A 20204-nucleotide genomic window follows, 5' to 3' on the forward strand; every position below is an offset into this window, starting at 1 on the left:
AGGAGGATAGAGCCATCCTGTGCACAATTAGTTACTGCCTACCTCTGTCCCTCATTGACAAGGCCAGCGGATCACACATCGGCATGCACCATCACATGGCTACGTGCCGCCGCAACAAACTCTAATAAATGTTCATACTGTAATTTGATTAATTGATAACTACCATAAGCAAGCAAACTTGGAGGGCTGTCGTAACCTGCTGGAAGGAATTCTAAATATCCCACTCTCACTCAATATGGATAAAGGATACTCTGTCTCTACTCTTTCAAGAAGTTGGGAAATACAGTATTAGGCACTGACACCAGAGATCTAATAATTTATTTATTTTAATACGGCACCCATTTTAGGGACATGTTGGTTGGTTCCCATCCAATAGACATCGCCCCTGCAGTAAAGGCGCTCCCTCTGCCATTTTAAAACTGACCATCTGTATTATTCTTACTTTTATCTAAAATATTTCACAACAACAATAAAACAATAAAATAATAATAATAATTATTATAATAGTAATCAACAGAGATGGAGACGCTTTAGACAACGTCGATTTTGGGCCAACAAGGAGAACCTCTGTTTTGTCAGCATTTAATTGCATGAAATTAGAGGTGAAATGGGCATCAACTTCTGATATGCAGGATGTGAAGAAGGCCGGAGGAAGTGAAATGTTAGGCATGCAGGAGCAGTACAGCTGGGTGTCATCCACGAAGCAATAAAAGAGGATATTCAATTTTATGGAAAATGCTGATGAAGTACATGATGAAAAGCAGGGACCCAGGACAGAGCCCTGGGGCACACCAAGCCTGGGAAAACTCCCGATGGCCAAAACTCGAACCCTGCGCACACTTCAAGTCACTGGGTAGAAGTTGGATGATTTCATTTGTTATTATTATTATTATTATTATTATTATTATTAGTGTTGAAAACAAAAAAAAAAAAAAAATTAAATTTCTGTTTTTATTTTTAACAAAATGCTATTGAAGGCTTCATATGAGTTTGGAGTAAATGAATGGATTACAGCTTTTATTTTCTTTTGTATAATGTAAGTCTCATAAAGCTGTGCAGTTTATATGTGAAAAACAGTTTTTTTGTGTGTGTGCTGAATAGAGTGACTTTTGCACACACAAGCACATGCATGCACACTGACACATGCACACTTCCTGTGCCCAGTCACGGCCAGAGGAGACAAACAACACGTGCCGATCTCTTGTCACTGTGGAAACCAGAACATAACATGCGCTAACAGACACCTGACTGATGAATCAAGGACACCCTTTTTCCTGCCATTAAGACTTTCATTTAGGGCTTTCACTATTAGCATATTTAGCCTCTAATTACATTTCTTATTCAGGGTCATAGAGTTTAAACTAACTGACTTCAACTTTCTGGCTGGTCACAGCAGACAGCTAGCCAGCTTGAATTCAAATAAAAGGTGAACGCATGCAAGGTGTACATGATCTCACGGATGAGTTGACATATAAGGACAGCTAGCTTGGCACCGCATGCCTCGGACTGTGTATGAGTCTAAGAGAGGCTTACCATATACATGGGTGCATGCGATGCGCTTAGCATCGAGAGGGTGGTAATCTGTAAATCTGCTTTGCCTTGGGTTGGGCAGGTGGAGTTAAATTTGGCAAGTGAGGGAAAAAAAGGACAGAGTGTGACTGACAGAGCCTGACGGGGATAAGTGTGAAAGAAAAAAGAAAGATGAGTATAAGACGGTGAGCGGGAAAAATAAATAAATGTATGGATGCATTTACATCGTATTGGACGATCTACTATGAATACAGTCCACCAGCAAATTGCGCTTTAAGGCAGCGATTTCAATTATTTTTAAGCCGCGAGTGAGTCTGAATTTTTAGGCTAATTCCCAGCAGCATGTTGCGACAGAACGACTGACTTGACTTGTCTCTAGATCAGCTTGGGGCGCCACAAAACTGTTGTTGCCCTAGCAACAACACACTGTCGTCTTGAAATCACGTTCAATTGGCAATTAAGGCCGCTAAAAAACAAAACAAAAACTTAATTGTATTATACAACACCTGTTGCCAGCATTAGCGGCTAGCAGAGCTAGCAGCGCTCAAGTGCCCTATATCCACCTTATTCCTGTGTGTGACTTCATATAAGACACTTCCAGTAAGAATTATGCTATTTTTTACAGCGGGCTTTGTGTCATTGAGCTCTTCATTTGAACATTTTTATTTTCTCCTTTTCTAAATGATCGTAAGCACCGATTCTATCGAAAAATGTCTTGCACGCCTTGGCAACTTGTTGCGGTGTTTTGAATGAGGAGGAGAAAATAATGTGACAATCGCTACGCAACAGTTATCCAGTGTTAAGGAACACAGCAAAATTAGTCGTAGTTTGAAAAGCCCACCTCAACGTTGTACCTGTGCTCCTTCTCATTTTGTAGACAAAGAGCATGGCACAACACAAATTTTGTGCTAATGTGCTTTTATTACGACAAACCGCCTGAGAAGAGACGTCAGGTGCCAAGTCCCATAAGAACATCAGGTATGGTTTTTATATGGGTGAGAGAGACAAAACTATATTACTGGTCAACCTCTGAAATTATTCGAAGAGCTGTTGCAATATTTTGGACTTTACGAATAGTAAGCACCTAGGAAGACGTTATGCTAATATATAGTAATAATATACGGTTGAAGTTGACATAAGTCGAGATGTTCACATACATTTTGTTGACGACTGATTGCAGTTTTATGACATCAGTTGATGTGAAGATTGTTTATATAAGTGTCCCGGTTGGTTACCATACAATGGGGAGAAAGTTTAGCTTTGGCTGGGTCTTGTCTGCTAAGCTAAATAAGACTGTGTCCAACCTCTTAACAAAATGCGACCAACTTTAATACTGCAATTTGTAATTCGTCAGTAAAGAATTAAATACTTATTACACATAGCCTTTTTTCATCTATTTATGCCAGCGGTATTTAGTCAGAGGTAGAATAAGTAAATACTCTTCAATTATCTTGGCAGAAGGTACACTACAATAAACCTTGTGTATCCACCTGTTGCCATTTGTATACCAGAATAAGTTGTGAGTGCAATCAGTTTTTTTCCTATTTAAATACAGTAAAGCTTGGAAAATACATTAAACGTACATGCTAACCTCATACATGCTAAATGGAAGACGTGTTTCGCAATGCTACTTGGGGCCAAAGCTGGATCGGATTGTTGTCGCTGTCCCACCACAAGCAAACCACGCAAGAGTTTGTTTGCAACCGATCAGCACAAAGTTCAATTACAGAGTTCACAGAGTTTACCTAAAGTGTCACACTAAGGAGGAAAACAGGGTAACACGACTTTGATTAAAAAGGACCAAAGGCTGCGAGAGTGAAAGGATCTTTTGAGTGATACAGTCGGAGAACATTTCATTAAACATAAGAAAATTACTATTCAGAAAGTTGCCCGTGTCTCTCTCCAGTTATGCTGTTGACCGCTCAGTTAGCATCGCGAGAAGCTAACCCAGGTGTACATCCAGAAAGTGGTGGACTCAGACAAAGCCACGAGGGGAGACTAAAGGAGGAAGAGAGCGTTAGCGAGCAGACAGAGGAGAGAGACGGAGGAGGGAGGGGGATTGGGGGGGTGTTGTGAGTGAGAACGTGATGATCCACGTGACGTTGGCTCAGCTACTGCAGGCTATTACATAAGTACAACCCCTGCCCTCTCTCCTCATGGACTGAGCAGACGCCGCTTCTCTCCAATCCCTCACTCTGCAGCCGCCGCACACTTTTTTTCCCCCCTCTTCCGCTCACATGGATCCTCACATGGCTGCCCCCACCCATCTTGTGCTCTCTCTCTCTCTCTCTCTCTCCCTCCACCAACTCTCTGCACCCCTGGGGAGCCACCAGCCTCCAATGCTAATGCTGTCACTCCGTCTCCCTCTCCTTGTCTGTCTCTCTCTCATTATTTCCATCAACTTCTTTCGCCCCCTCCCTGCCTCGCCTCCCTCCCTCCCTCTGTGCGGTGAGGCTGCAGCTCCACGCTCAGGGCTACGAGGATATGACAGAGGCCACAGAGACATGCTCGAGCGCACACACCTACACAAGCCGATATTTATCCTACCTCTGCGCACTGTCTGGCTTTTTGAATGCCCTGTTTGCCACAGTTCAAAAAGAGACTCTCTTTCTGTACTAATGGGACATGATTCGATGATGAGATTGAGAGTATCATAAAATGTAAATACATCCAGGGTGAAGGAAATTAAATCTGATTCATGAGCATTTTACAGTTCATCCACACCACAAGTATATTATCTTGAATCTCTACAGGGTACAATCAAATCTCAAGACTACCAAGGCATTCTGGAGTGAACTTTACTGCCCGGTGTGAGAAAGCTTCATCTCAAGCAGCAGGTCATGGATCCCCAGCAGAATAATGCTAATAACAAATAGGATAGGGCTAAGAAACAAACCGACTATTCCAAAGAGTCCTTGAAATCTTACCTATCTAACCGTAACCCTAACCCTAAAATAAAATAATAAATACATTTGATAATAAAAATAATACAATGCTGGGTGAACACTGCATTGTTTGCCACCCTTTAAATCTAAATGAAATTCCATTCAAATTTGGCCTGTTTATTGCTAATGAGGCGTTTATTTTTACACTGTTTGGGAGTGGAGCGGCATGGCTCAGTGGTAGAGTGGTCATCTACCATCCTTGAGGTTGTGGGTTCGATCCTCACCCCCCGGCGACTGTCGAAGTGTCCTTGAGCAAGGACACTGAACCCTGATTTGCTCCCAGTGGACCAGGCAGCGCCTTGCAGGGCACCGACCACTGGTATGTCCGTGAATTGGTGAATGTGAGGCTTCAGTTGTAAAGCGCTTTGGGCACCGTATGGTGTAGATAAAAGCGCTCTATAAAAAACATTTTATTTTATGCGGTTTCGTTCTCATGCTAATTATTGGGAATCGATCAGGGGATGTCGTCATTATTTGTGTGCATGTGAAGCCCTCTTTTGTGATTATATAAATAAACTTGACTTGAATAAAAGGATCCATGTGAACCAGGCTTTTGTCAATTCTCACAATGGTGGCATACAATACAAAAAGTGTTAATAGTGATATAGCAATAGTTGTTCAAATAATGATATCAATGAAAGAGTTGCAAGTTTGTGTATAAAATAAGATAAATATGCATTTCCTGAGAAGAGGATCATCGCACCCCTCCTTACACTTAGAATCAATCCTCTTGTCGACCAGACTTTTTTGCATGCTTTTACATTCCGCCCCGTAGTGACCAAAAACACTCATACGCGGTCACTTCCCGCAATCACCTGCTGTGATTCTTTCCCCAAACTCCGGTTGAAGAAGCAGCGTCCTCCGCACACCCCCTGCAGTATTGATTTGCTTTTTTTTTTCAAACCTCACGCCTCATCCTTTACCAGCTCCCCTCGCTTGCTCCCTCTATTCTCCCTCTCAGTCTGTGTCCTCAAGTGCCTCCTGTCCTTATGTAACGCGGAAAGGCCTACTGCATACAGATGAGGGCGATTCTTGGCTCACAGACGTGGGAGAGAATGAGGGTTGCCGGTAGCGGGCACAGCACTACTGACACTTTGAAACAAGGCTAAGCGGACAACAAACCTTGAGAATTTTTCACCTCATTACAAGGGCTTTGTGTGTATGTGTGAGCTGAATAAGGTGGGCGGAGTACTTACAGACTCCTGAAACCAGTCCTTTTTGTCCAGCATCTCTCGGAGTGTCTTCAGGATCTTGATGCAAAGCTTTTCCTCTTTGTCCATAAGCTTCTTGGTGTGTTTGATAAGCCTGTCAGTGTGATGAAATATTGTATCAGCTTCTTTATGAGTTTTATTTTGTCCGGACATCAGATGGCATTGGCAAACAGTACAACAAGTTTCATAATTGATCAAACGATTTATGTATGAAATGTAAGAATGAGAATGGATGTAACAATTAGTATTTGTTATAAAGTTTAGATTGTAAGTGTGACAGTATCAAGAGCTAGGATGTTTTTTTCCATCAAATACAGTAATACAGTTCAGTCACAATTGAACAGTTTGGAACAATAAACCCTAATGGCATTCGCATCGCATTCATGAATCGTGTGACATCTTATAGCAACCCATCAGGAGTTGTGAAAAGGAATGCAACGCAACAGACAAAAGGTGGCAATAGAAGACTGGCGTTGAGCGTGTTCTGTCCTGATGGCATTTATACGAGAAGATGACAAGGTTTGTTTTACATTCTCTCCTAGTCTTGTATTCTGACAATTCCAACAATTAACATATTGCAATGTGTCTAGCAACCCTTCTTTAGTAGGCATGTTCAGTACCACTTTTATTCAATGCCAGTACAAGTACTCAACTATTGAGTCGTCACTGTCAGCGATACCAAGTACCGATACTGTTCGTACTTTTGATACAAATGCCCCCCCCCCCCAAAAAAAATGACATAATTTGAAATAAAGATTTTTCCTTAAAATTGCATTAAATAATGGCAATATTCTATTCTTCTTCATTTCTAGTTCCTGAAACGGACACAAGAGGGAGGCTGATACTGGTATTGATCGCTGTCGCCAGCACCGATAACTTGAAATAAGGCCTGGTGTCGTCCTGATACAGACACCTGGCATCGTACTCGCTCATCCCCAGTCTTAAGTGTCTAGTGCCTATTTAATTTTTCTGTTAGAACCATCTATAATGAAATTGCAAGAGAAAGCTTAAATGTCTGTGGGTGTTTCTGATTAAAGGTTAAGAAAATTAGCAGACAATTTAATCTTAGTGGCGCTTTCTCACTGTGTGTTCCGGAATGGACTTTTGTTTTATTATAAAAAATTAATTGTGAAAATATTGCAAAAGTGATCTGAGATTGCAAAATTTTAATAAATGTGATTTGTGTCAACAGTCCTAAGGGGATGTCAAGGTCCAAAGGGTGACCCTTTGATGTGGGCAGAGAATCCTCAGCTGCAACTGATGGACTGTTGATGGGTATGTTAAAATCACCTAAAATAGCCTTGGCTATATTTGTTATGGATAATAAAGAGGGTTGGTGACAAATGTGTGGTAAAAATTGAAAACTGCTTGGGAAGTCTGTAAACACACATGAGCATGGGATTACAAAAAAATAATACAGTGATGTTCAAAAGTTGTTAACGCACCAATCAAGGCTTAAAAAATAAATATATTAGAATGGCATAACAGCAGCTATAGCTTTTCCTGTTTCACGTCTTTACAAATGAAAAGTTGAAGTCGGGAGGGGATGCTTCAAAACATCAGCAATGTTATGATTAGAATCTAAAATCAAGTCATCATCAAAGAAAGGGTTTATTATGAAGTGATCTTATATCAAAAACAGCGTTTGTGTTTTCCTTCACTCTTAAACCTGGTGCGATAGTGACTTACTTTGACATGAAAGCTCCACTCTCACAACGCAGGCGAGCGGCCTCCGGAAACAGCAGCTCGGGACTGTGGAGGACATCCACCAGCACCGAAAACTCGGCCTGAACCATCGGACTGAACTGCTCCTCCAGATGGGACACAACACCCTGCGCGCACACACACAGCCACATTCGTCAGTTAATTCTGAGGAAATAAATGAAGGAAGAAATAAAGGAGATCAAGTTTTCATCTGAAAGCAAAGCAATGTGATGGGATTCATTGTCTGTCAAGGTTTTCACATTTTACATCCTGATGATAGCGATTTCTTACTTTCGATAGTAGATCAACTGAATACCTGCAACTTTTCAATGATAGTCTTGTAGTCAGGGCCGCCCAGGTTCTCCTTGCGGGGCCGCGTGCGAGCAGTGCTCCTCCAGTCCTTTGCTGCCCGCTGAACCATGTTGCTGTGAACCTTTAGAGACAGCGTGTTGACCTGACTATCCAGGTCAACTGGGATTGCTATTGCCCGTGCCTTGGCTGGAAGAAGAAAAAAGAAAAGAAAAAAAAAGCATTGCCAATTGGTGGAATTGTTTTCAGCATTCTAGCTAAATGAGTCAAACTGATGTTGAAATTGCACGTTACTTACCAACATCAGCTAACGTCCTGATGCAGTTCTCGATATTTGCCTTCTGAGTGACCCATGTGCAGCTGTAGATCCTGAAAGCTGACTGGAGCAGCTTGATAAAGATGGATTGGTTTGTCTGTGGCAAAGGGGAAGACACAAAAGCCCCTTGGGGTACAAATGTCTACCAACAAACCTTGTAAAAATATTTCAAATAGACAGGGATGTGATTTGACCAAAGTGAAATTATCTGAAAATTTAGCAGGGGGTCTGGGGGCCGCTGGCACCCAGCTAGGTCCAGGCCCCCGGAGCTCATGGGTTTTCCGTGTTTTTAAGTACTTTCAATGCACGCACATGACAAAGAAATAGACAAAACAACAGCATAAATTTTCAATGTATATTGAACTATCCCATATAAAATGGCAGTTTTAGTCAACTCAAAATCAGTCACATTCAAAAACATTGGACTGCCTTTGCTTTTAAAAACTATCACTGAGAACATCATCATATCTAACTAATGTGATTACTAAGTTAACACATAAATAATGTTGAAGAGTTCAAATTTCATGAACAAATAATTGTATCATGACCAAATGAAAAGTAACTCATATTAGAGCATACCACAAATGTCTTTGTTATAGCAGAAGATGTTATCTGTCGGAGTCATGTGCATACACAATGAACTACTACTAAAAAAAAATAAAAATAAAAATAAATAAAATAAAATAAAATAAAAATCTAAATTTTTTTTTTGGGGGGGGGAGATAAAAAAAGCGGAATTCCGCGAATTAGCGGAAAAATCACATCCCTGAATAGATAAACAATGCAGTGCCTACAATTACCACTTTTTTTTTTTTTTTAACTATGTAATGATACTCGTGTAGGTTTACTTGTAAGTATACCTGAAGATTGGAGTGGTTCACAGAAAATGGTGAACTAAAAAAACCTGTGACAATGGCCATCACTGTTTCTGTCACATACTTCTCGAGGGCCAAATCGGCATGGTTCCGGTCTGTGGTCGTGTTGCACACCTAGAAAAGCAAAGAGAGTATTATCTAGCCAATCGCTTCTCTGAAGATGCTATATGGGAATTGTGACTTGAAATGTGAGCCTTACTCTGGACATGTCAACCAGGATATTGTCAAACAGCTTCCAGATATGATTGGAGGTATAGATCTCTTTCATTTCTACCTCTGTGTCTACATAACAGTGATTGACGAAGTTCACATATGCAATTTTCACCTGTTAGGGAAAAAGAAAAGAAAAGCTTAAAAAGATCCATCTGCCAATTTTCTATAGTGACCGTCCTCATTCAGGTCACATGTGAGCAGGAGTCTATTCCAGCTGACTTGAAGCGAGAGGTAGGGTTACATCCTGAGCTGGTGGTTACTCAATCGCAGGGTACATATAGAAAAACAACTATTCACATCCACACCCATTGGCTTGGATTCATAGCACACTTGTTTGTGGAAAGAGGAACCCGGAGCACAAGATAAGTTCACATAGGAAGGCCAGACCCGAGATTTGAATATGACCTTTTCAACTGTGGCGCATGTTGACATTTCAATTTATGTGATAACAATACACAAGAGTTGAACATAAAAATAATACACATGAATTTGGCAGATGAGACAACAAGTTCCATTGTAGCCTTTACCTCTGGGACGCAGCTGACATCTGTGACAACTTTGACAATGTCATCCAATGGAAGCAGAGAGTTACATTTCAGCTCCGTGTAGACGTTCTTGCCCTCAGTGCAGGAAGCAAGCAGCTCCACAAGCGTGTTGTGGTAAGCCAGCGCTCCATCTTCATCAGCGCGCTCATGATCAGAGATCATCATCTGGCGTAAGACCGGAAATGAGGAGCGGTCGTTGTAGAAAACCAGGACATCCTCACCACCGTTCACAAGCTGGAAGGAAAACAAGAAAGTTCCTTTTTTACCATCACAAGCTTAAGGATATAAAGCTCCAAGTTATTTCAGGACATTTAGGATTTAAACATTTGCAGTAACAAATAGCTTGTTTTGATGTTTGGTGAATTATTCAGTTTTACTCATTCAACATCTGTTCAGGAAGCGTACATATTTACATATTTAAGACAAAAACCAAAGTCACCAAACAGGAATATATAAACAAATGTCTTGCTCGATATTGTCATCAGTACACCATGTAATTTTATTTAGAAGGTTTATGATGACTGGCTCTGCTGAAAATAATACATTAAACAAACAATTCATGGACAGATCCCTCACCTCAGTCATAACCTTGTCCTGACATTTCTTCACATACTTCCCTTCAGCTTTCACAATGGTTTGCAGGAACTTCAAGTATAGAACATGACGCCCATGCGTTTCAATGCAGTGGACAAAGTGATGAACAACGCGGTCGCTGATTTCATTGCACAGCTGGTAGTAATTCATAAAGATGTGGCGCATTGTTTCAGCTTCTAGTAACTGTTGAGAAACAAAGAGTTGAAATTCAGTCTTAGGAAGAAAAGACAGAGGCTTCACGTTAAGACACAAAGATGTGAAGACATTTAACAAAAATATTAGAGGATAAGATCCCAGATACCACTTTTTTTTTTCTTTCACCAGAACGAGCACACACACACATACAGTCCTTACATTAGAATGGTGGGAATGGTGGTCTCTCCATCCGCACATAATCCATTTTGCAGAGCATTATTTACAGTCCAGTTTAGTGTTGATATCCGTGTTTACGTTTAGGTATCTCCACAAAAATATAGCATCGGAAACATTGTTCAAGTGTATATGTATATGAGACTTTATGAGTACAGACTAGGGTTGAGTGATACCACTTTTTTCAGACCGATAAAAGTACAAGTACTCAACTCTTTTGTCACCGATACCAAAATACCGATACCAGTACTACATAAAATTCCCCCCCAAAAACTGTGACAGATAACAGTTTTTCCTGTGTACAAAATTCAGAGGTGGCCACCACCACCTTTTTTGCTCAAAACCTCCAGCCTGAGTAACTGGTAATGAATGAATGCTTTAACATGATAATAGTTATATTCTTATTGGAACTAGTGTTGTTCCGATACCGGTATCGGTAGATGCCCCGATACGGCATAAAAACAATGGTATCGGCATCGTCAAGTACTAACAAGTAACATGCCGATACCATTATTCCCGACTCTAATGTAGGACTTTGGATGCATCATCTTGTGTCTTGCTAGAGCAAAACATTCACTGATGTGTGACGTGTTCACTGCATGCCAAGCCAAGATATCCTATTGGCCCTTGAATGCTCTGAACCAATTGTAGGGCAGCTTTTTCATGTTGGAAAAAACAACAACCTTGGTATCGGTATAGTATCGGCATCGGTTGATACTGCAAAACTCGGTATCGGTGTCCAAAAAACAGTATCGGAATAACACTAATAGGAACTATTATTCTTATTATTGAAACATGGAATTATTATATGTTGCCTGTAAAAAAATGAAAGCGAGTCACTTGAATTTACAGAATACATGTGAGCGCATGGTCAAGATTAGGGATGTCCGATACCACTTTTTTCCCGACCGATACGCAACTCTTGAGCAGTCACCGCTACTGATACCAAATACCGATACCACTAGTAAATAAAATTCCCCACCCATAAATGACAGATGATTTTAGAAGAAAGACCAATATATTATTTTGCCTTAAAATTGCATGAAGTTAATGGCAACTTTGTATTTATATACTTTGTAGTCACCCATCATAGTCAGGATGATACCAACTCTGCCTCAATTTGAGCCAGGAAAAACCCTGAAAATACCTTTTTTTTCTTCTTAAAATTGTGTGGAACTAATAATAATTTTCTATTCTTCTATTCTTTGAATCTAATTCCTGATCATGAAACAGCCACAAGAGGTCACCATCATGAGTACCGATACCTTAAAATAAGGCTTGTTCGGGTATTCTCCCATCCCCAGTATAGACTAATTTCACTTTGAATTATTTCTAAAATTGTTACAGTGTGACAAAACTGGCCAATCGGAGATTGTAGAGACAGAAGGAGTGACCAAATAACATGTCAATCATTTTCCCGTGCACGCCATGCCCGCGCACACTCGGTCTGCCGGTCCTGGCTACAGCACACAGTACTGAGTGGATTACTGAACTCTGGTTAACAAGAAACGTTCAAAGTTAGCATTTGCACCGCGTTGTCAGGTAAATTGATCACTTCTTTTCTATTTTGAATTGATTGTACATTCCAAAAACTAAAACAACAACAACTTTCCAACATGATTGAGACATGCTACCTACGTAGCAGCCTGGGCTAACGTGAGCTTGTATATATAGTGCCCGATTGTACATACAAATTAACGTTGCATGCACATTCGTGAGGGGCAGATTTTTTCAGTGATGTGTGGGACCGAGTGGAGGGGTGGTGTGAAGTGAGGTTACGTTCAAATCTGGTTAGCAGCTGGATAAGTGCGTACGCCACCTTTGAGTTTTGCAGCTAATGTCTTTTTCAGTTGAACTCTAGTGATTTCCCAAATACGATTTTAGAAAGTCACAATCATACCCACCCCTGGAGTGAGGAAGAGATTGAGGTGTTTATGTAGCAGAAATTGGTTCTGATGGTTCCCTCTGCAGAAGTTCTGCAGAAAAGCATGTGCCAGGGTCATGATCTCATTCATCTTGTCATCACTCTGGGAAGGAACAATTAAAAGAGAGGTGATTGGAGATAGAGTCAGGCAGGTTGAGACAAGATAAGGCACTTGCAGCTAATGCTTACTTTTTCAAAAGGGATCTGAAGCAGGTCCAGCACGACTGTGTGAGCCCCCATGTTCTTCAGTAGCCTCTGCTGCTGTGTACGGATCTTTTTACCATGGTAACATAGCTTACTGAGCCGTAGCAAGATCTACATATGACACACAAAGAACACTATTGACCAGGCAGAATTCTTGACATCCAATGAGAATAATGTGAAGAGACAAGCATGAAACGTGCCTCTTTGACAATGTTGTAGTTGTTTCCTTTGTTGCTGTCTATTTGAGGTTTATGATTCCCATCATGGACTGTGCTCAGCCCGGTCTCCTGCCAAGACACAAAGAAAAATCGGTCATTACAAGCAATTTGAATTACATACTCAGAAATGCCAACACCGATCATCGCCTCTCAGGAACATTCTGGATATTTTGTCAGGACCATTTTGATTTTTGAGCCAAAACAAACATGCCATTTATATTTTATTATATTATTTATTTGAATAGTTTCAAGTGAAAAAAATCACAGCTTATTTGTTTTTATTTCAATTTTAATTCATTCAACATGATGTCTGAAATGTAGTACTAAATATACAAGAATGCAGTGACAGCTTTACAGAGGTGTCAAATTCAGATCCAGAAAGTAAAACTCAACTCAACCGCGCGCGTTTACCTGCCGGTCGACACCTCTGACTATAGCTCCAAGTATTTTCTCTGGGGTTTCAGACAATAATTAATATCAGAAAGTAAATTTGTTCGGCACCATGGAGGGTGATAAAGGACTTTTAGAGGAGCTGCTGCACACTGTGTTAGCCACGCTAGCTAGCTAGCCAGCCACGGGACTGAAGGTGCTGCCCGTGCCCTACTCAGACACCGGTTTGTTTTTTTTACACTGAGGAAGATGCAATGACATCATCAATAAACATCCAAGAGTCCAACCCTTGTCAGTTGTTAGCTAATCACAAGCGGTGGTACTTACATGTCAATCACTTCTATCTGAAACATTTTCAATTATCCATAAAGTCAGAATACACGGCAGCTGCCCATGACAAAATACAGACAAATCGGAACACTGAGCATTTCTGCATACTCCTTTGATAATAAGACAATACATTTAAAGTTGCACACAAAATATTGCATACGACAGCCTGAAATAAATAATTTTAAAAAAAAGTACAAACTGTTTTTGTCTAATGCATTTGATCATGATGTGCGGGGTGATACTGCTCCAAACATCGAGTCAAATCGGTGATTCCCAACCACTGTGTCAAGAATGTGTGCCATGTTAAATTATCCAATTCCACCTAATTGGTCCAAAAATGATTAATTTACTACAAATAATGTATCTTTGTTCATCGATCAATCCATTTTTCCATTAGATGGCAACTAATGTGTGCATTCACGTTTGACATTTTTGTTTTGTCATCTCCATGTGAGTCACTTTTGTAAAATATGCGGCTTATCTCAATAGGTTGGCAAACACTGCTGTCAAAGCAATATAAACATTTAAACTTTGTTGTGGATAGAGTTTAATTTACCTCTATGTTTTGTTCTTTGGCCTGTCTAACTACAAGGTCTTCACTGTTGTAGACTCCGTTCTTCTCCACCCACAGTTCTGATTTCTCAACAGTTAGACGCAGTTGGTCCAAGTCGGCTTTTATCTGCTTGTAGTTCTCCACATCCTGCTCTGAAACTAATAGCTGGACCTGCATAATAGGCAGACACACAGGAAAAAAATAAAGCACAAACTGCAATATTACATCAGAGTAACCAATTAAATCCTTTAAGATAACCACATTTCCTAATTAACTGATGCTAACCTTTGACAAATCAGCAAAACTGATTGGTGTGTACCTGTTTGAAGGCCTGCAGCACTTCAGCTCTCTGACTGAAGTGCTCGAAGATGAGCTGCAGTGAGCCAGACACCAATGGAGGATATTCTTGCATCATGAGATGGATCAGAACCCTCAGAAACGTTCGGCCACCTTCATCATCAAGCTCCACTGCGCTTAATTCAGAGCTGAGATAAACGGGGATTTTAATTCTCAGAAACACATTTTGACAGTTATGTTTTCACACAAGGGGCATTATTTAATCAAGGTTAATGAATGTGTGAGGGTGATTTATACCTCAAAGAGTCAGCGCGCATTTGACCTACCTCCCGGCAAACATGCTCTCTGCTTTAGACGCAATCTCATCAATGTCTGGCTCGGAAGCTGGAGACAAAACAAAGTGTACAGCGGAGCATTTAGACCAGAAGAGTGAAGTCTAATAAGTAAACACAAATCTTAAAATACATCTTACGTGTCATGATCAGGAGCATGTCAACTTGTGAAGTAGCGCTCTCAGATATGCTCTTCTCGCCAAACTCTTTCTTATAGATGGACAACAAATATGTGATCCTGTAATCTAGCCTCACACTCAGGATGAACTGCAAAGACAAGTGAGAACGCCAGCAAAATACCAAACAGATGAGCTTGAACCAGATCGCTCTATGCCCACTGACTTGAGAACAACATACTTGCAGGATCTCTATGATCTTCAGCTTAGTGTCCATCACCATGACGTCCCCGTTGTCCAGAAGCATGTGTCCTTTACCGTAGCGCAGTGAAGGAGGCGTGTCCGGCAGGCCTTGGGGCACACCTCGACTCATCACCATCTGGGTCATCATTTCGCCGACACCGTGAATGGTACGCAGGACATTGTTACCTGGAGGAGACAGCCACCTTCACACACTTGGACATCTGTCTAGTAATTTTTTTTACAATGGCGTCCTGTGAAAAACACTTATGTCCTCTTTTTTTTTTTTTTTTTACGTTTTTGAGATGTCTGTATTCAGTTTCATCCCATAAATTTAAAAAAAAAAAAAAAAGACAAAAAATGGACGTAAATGTTTTTCACAGGACAGCATCAATAGTCAACAAAATTACTTAGGATCTCAATCTTTATAATCTCAGATATGTGATGAGCTAATTAGGCTAAACAGGCAGTAAAATAAAATCACCTGTAGGAACACCCACCTGCTTCTGGACTTTTAGCGAGCTTGTTCATGAAAGTGAGCGGCTGCTGGACAATGTCCAGTATGGCCAGTAGAGTGCGGGTGAGTCGCAGAAGCTCACTAAAGCTATAGAAACCGAAGTAAACCAGGTTACGTGCTAGATTCACCACCTAGAGGAGAGAAGGGTAAAATAAAGACATTCAAAATGTATAGTAGGAAGGTATTAGTATACTGTATTGAAGCCTACAGACAAAAAAATAAACTTTTTATAATGTATGTTGAAACTGTATGGTCCAACAGTAGAATAATATTAAAATGATCTATTTCCCCATTATATGCCTCTAATTGAATTTTTAACTATTATTGTAAATGTTGTCACGGCACGACAAAATTAACCAATCAGAGTCTGTAGAGGCAGAAGGGCGTGACCAAGGGATGTGTCATTTATTTGCTCATTTGAACTGCCACTCACATATGGAGGACCAAAACTGCCAAAATTCAAAATAAATGACTAAATAAATAAGTAAATGACTAAAAAGTAAAATAAAAACTGATATAAAAAAATATATAATTCAAAAATTATATAAAAATAAGGAAATATAAATGAAAAAATATATATATATATATATATATATATATATATATATATATATATATATATTGTATTTAATTTTGTAATTATATTTTTTATACCCGTTTTTATTTTCACTTTTAGTCATTTTGGCAGTTTTGGTCCATACTGCCAAGGACGAAATGTTATTCAAATGAGCGTGTCTTGGACTCCGCCGTTGCAAAATAGCTTTCATTGGTCGAGTGAGCGGCTCGGCGAACATGGAAGTCTTCACTGGCTTGCATTGGAGAGCTCCAGCAATGGACAACTAAGTTTCTTGACCACTGTCACCTGGACTTGTCGTCAAGCAACTCAAGTCGGCAGGATGCGGAGGAGGGCTAGTCGCATAGCTGCAGACCCCACCCACCCGTGACCCGAACTATTTGTACCTCTTCCCTCCGGAAAGAGGTACAGAAGTATCAGGACTCGCACCAAGAGACTACTGCATAGTTTTTTTCCCCAGTGCAGTGAATTGCATCACCCCATCTCCAAACATACTCACCCTCCGCTCACCTACGAATTATGCATTTTAAACTGCAAAGACCCACATTGTATTACTTTAACAAAATGTTGCAATATCCTGCCTATTTGCACAATTCGTCTGCACGTTTTTAATTATTTATTATGTAGTCTAGTTTGGTGTTTTTATACCATGTGCCTTTTTAAATTGTGCCGAAAGCTGCTGGAACAAAATTTCGTTATGCTTGCATAATGACAATAAAGATTCTTGATTCTTGAAGTCGCAAGTTGTGGTGACAGTGGACCAGATAGTCCAGATAGTAGCTGCATACAACTACGATTACCAGTGCCAACGTGCCTGTTCTAATCAGTTCATCAGTCAAGTTCCTATCTTATACTTAATAATACATTCTTAAAAAAAAAAAAAAAAAAAAACGTAAAAAAAAACTATACAACATCAAACTGGTAATATATCGCGTTTGGCAATACTCCATCCATCATGAATAAGTTATGCTAGCAACGAAGCTGTCATGCATCCACGTTCGTGAGTTGGGAAGTTTCTTGCGAGATGTGAGGTGGCGGGGACAAAGAGTGCAGGCTACATTACTTCTTGCTAGCAGTTTTACAGCTGCATACTCTACCTTTAAAAAGGCTTTAGAAATACAGGAAAAAAAACGAAAATTTGGTGGTCAAAAAAAGATTCTACAAAATTCATAAAAACAGATAGACATTACGATATTGCTGTACTATGCATTTACTGTAGAGCAGGGGTGTCCAAACTTTTTTCTCCGAGTGCAACGTACCGAAAAATCAAAAGTATGTAAGGGCCACTTTGTTAATACTCATTTTAATTTATCAAGCAAGTAATTAATAAAAAAAAAAAATCTATTTATTTATATATTATTGTGTAGTTTTTTTTGTTTGTTTGCAAACAGCTTTCTATAAGGCAAATAGTTTAGAATTTTATCTCTCCATCTCTACATACAGAGTAGAAAGTGGAGGAAAACAGATTTGCTTGTAATTATTTTGTTTCACCACAGTGTTGCGAAGAGAAATGTTAGTTACATTGCATTTTTACAAAAGCTCTACAGTAAATGTATTAGTAGCAGTTATAATTGTAAGTATAGGCCGCTTAAAATTGGATAGTGGTCACAAATAGCCCCTGGGCCTTAGAGTGGACACCAGTGCTGTAGAGAATCTGCTTTGCAACTTCTCAGGTTTATTATACCTCAAGAGTCAGTTCATTCTTGTCTTTTTCCCCAAATGGAAATGGCTGGCTGACCACATCTCTGAGGTATTCTTCAACAAACTCCATGGTGGGAGCAAACTTCCTCTTCATCTCCTCTCTTGAAGAATCTGCTGACTCGTATTCAAACCTGCAGAGAAAAACAATAACAACAGGCATGTAACGGGTCGCATTGCATGTTTTGTGCCAAGGCAGATGTCTGATGCTCACTCATGGATGGTGATCTTGGATGGGATCTCAGTCCACAGGCGTGCATAGCGCACAGGAACCACGGCTTCTTGTGGGTCGCGGTCCACATGCATATGTAGCATGAGGCGACAGAAGGAGGCTCGCAGGTTGTAGGGAAGGCAGTCATCAAACATGCAGCGTAAAATGAGATCCACAGGAAGCTGAGAGGAGATCTGATTGATGGCAAGATACTGACGGTCCAGGCACATTTGAGCAAACAGGTTCAGCTGATACCTGACAACAGGAAATGAATGAGTGATTGGAAAAAGGCTGGTATTCCGCAGTAAAAAGTTTTTCCATCATTTCGCCACGGGGCAAAAAAAAAAAAAAGTTTGAGCGCGTTATAGAAGTAAGAGCAATAAGGCCACCTGTAGTAAGTGATCATATCGGCATCCATCTTATGGTTGCCTTTAGCATCCTGAGCCAGATGGCGGATGGATTTGCCATGAGGCTCTTTGTGGCTGTCGATCCAGTAGAGCCAAACCTCCTCCTCTTCCCCGTCCTCCTGCATCAAAGAGGACTCCAGGGGGGTCTCGGTATTAGGGATTAGTCTGGATGCGAGTGTGACAGAGTAGTTGTTAACAAAACAAAAACTGACATTAAGCTGCTTAATGTGTGGCATGCTGGTTGAAAAAAAAAAAAAAAAAAAGAGGCACTATTATGGAAAAAGTTCTTGTATACATAAATAGATACACACAAGATAAACATGACATTCTCGAGGATGATTTAAGTAATATAAACCCCGCGTGTTGTAACTCACTTTGTCTGGATAAGGATATCTGCATTGGCGGGGTTGAGCATAAATTTGCAAATAAGCTCCTGTGTGACAGGGATGGCGGTTTTATTGGACATACACAGATCTGAGAGATAATCCAGGAATCTGAAAGAACGGAGTAGACAGTTTAACAATGCACAGTTAAGTCTTGAATTCAAATGCCCTCAAGGTCATACAGTTCAGAAATTCATGATTTCAATTTTCTGGATTAAACACCCATTTATGTATATGGACACACTTCCCCACAATTAAGTCCGCTTGCTCTCTCTCACATTCGCCATGCAATTTGTACAGTACACACATCTTAGAGATGTTCAGTAAAACATACAGTACGTACAGCACTAAGTTGACAATAATATAGAATGGAATGTATAACGCTAAGTGAGAAGCAAAATGTTTAATCCTTATTTTGCGAGGAGATTTGCCAGTTTCTACTTTATCAGCTGGCAAGATGTAAGAGGTGGCTATGTATTACCTGGGTTCTCTATTCCGTCTCAGAAGGCTGACAAATGTCTCAATCTCTTTGGCTGTGATGTGCTTTTCCAGCAGCTTGCGGTTGTTGTGCAGCAGAGCAGTGATGGTGTCCTCAGCCAGAATCTCATACCCAATTTGAGACTGCATGATTGAGAACTTTTTTGCTATATACTCCTACATGAACAGAATAGAAAAATAGATAAATATTATTAAATTAATAATACATAAGGGGGCGGGGGGAGTAAAGTTAGTTAAATAATTGGTGTTTGTTGATCAATAAAGGCATGAGGGAAAACTCTATCCATCCAAGTACAATAAAAAAATATATATGTTGATCATCTCAGTAGCCATTATCATCACATGCGACTAAACTTAAAAAAATGTAAATAATTTAAAAAAGCCGAATGACAAACCTGGCACCAAAATATACATTTCAGACAAAAAGATCATTACAGTAATTTCTGGACTATTAGGCGCACCTGACCACAAGCCGCGCTAGCTACATTTGGGGAATACTCGCGTTTGTTACACATAAGCCGCACTCGACTGTAAGCCGCAGGTGTTTTAATGTTACCACACCGGGTTCCGCGACTTTCTTTTCCATAATGAGGGCACAAATTGTCTCACTCTCGTTCTGTCTCTCCTACTGTATTTGGGCTCATTTGGTTTGTTTTGCTCTGCCTGATGGTCTTGCGCTTCCTTTATAGTGCGTTCCCTTG

The 20204-nt window shown here is 40.3% G+C and overlaps 1 protein-coding gene across 4 annotated transcripts in view; it reads right to left on the minus strand.

The window, feature by feature from the left end:
• Positions 1-20204, minus strand: part of itpr2 (inositol 1,4,5-trisphosphate receptor, type 2) — a 72295-nt gene that overhangs the window by 31658 nt on the left and 20433 nt on the right. For all 4 annotated transcript variants that reach the window (XM_077568113.1, XM_077568110.1, XM_077568112.1 and 1 more), the window contains 22 exons: positions 19487-19659; positions 18997-19116; positions 18605-18787; positions 18219-18470; positions 17991-18138; positions 15716-15863; positions 15217-15404; positions 15000-15126; positions 14854-14911; positions 14550-14715; positions 14234-14401; positions 12940-13026; positions 12725-12850; positions 12516-12638; positions 10225-10425; positions 9631-9882; positions 9090-9215; positions 8876-9004; positions 7998-8112; positions 7707-7888; positions 7376-7518; positions 5672-5780 (listed from right to left, as the gene is read on the minus strand). In XM_077568113.1, the coding sequence (XP_077424239.1) occupies positions 5672-5780; positions 7376-7518; positions 7707-7888; positions 7998-8112; positions 8876-9004; positions 9090-9215; positions 9631-9882; positions 10225-10425; positions 12516-12638; positions 12725-12850; positions 12940-13026; positions 14234-14401; positions 14550-14715; positions 14854-14911; positions 15000-15126; positions 15217-15404; positions 15716-15863; positions 17991-18138; positions 18219-18470; positions 18605-18787; positions 18997-19116; positions 19487-19659 (3324 nt within the window). The remainder of the gene's footprint in view (positions 1-5671; positions 5781-7375; positions 7519-7706; positions 7889-7997; positions 8113-8875; positions 9005-9089; positions 9216-9630; positions 9883-10224; positions 10426-12515; positions 12639-12724; positions 12851-12939; positions 13027-14233; positions 14402-14549; positions 14716-14853; positions 14912-14999; positions 15127-15216; positions 15405-15715; positions 15864-17990; positions 18139-18218; positions 18471-18604; positions 18788-18996; positions 19117-19486; positions 19660-20204) is intronic.

This window comes from Vanacampus margaritifer, chromosome 6, assembly GCF_051991255.1.
Source record: "Vanacampus margaritifer isolate UIUO_Vmar chromosome 6, RoL_Vmar_1.0, whole genome shotgun sequence".
Taxonomy (NCBI): domain Eukaryota; kingdom Metazoa; phylum Chordata; class Actinopteri; order Syngnathiformes; family Syngnathidae; genus Vanacampus; species Vanacampus margaritifer.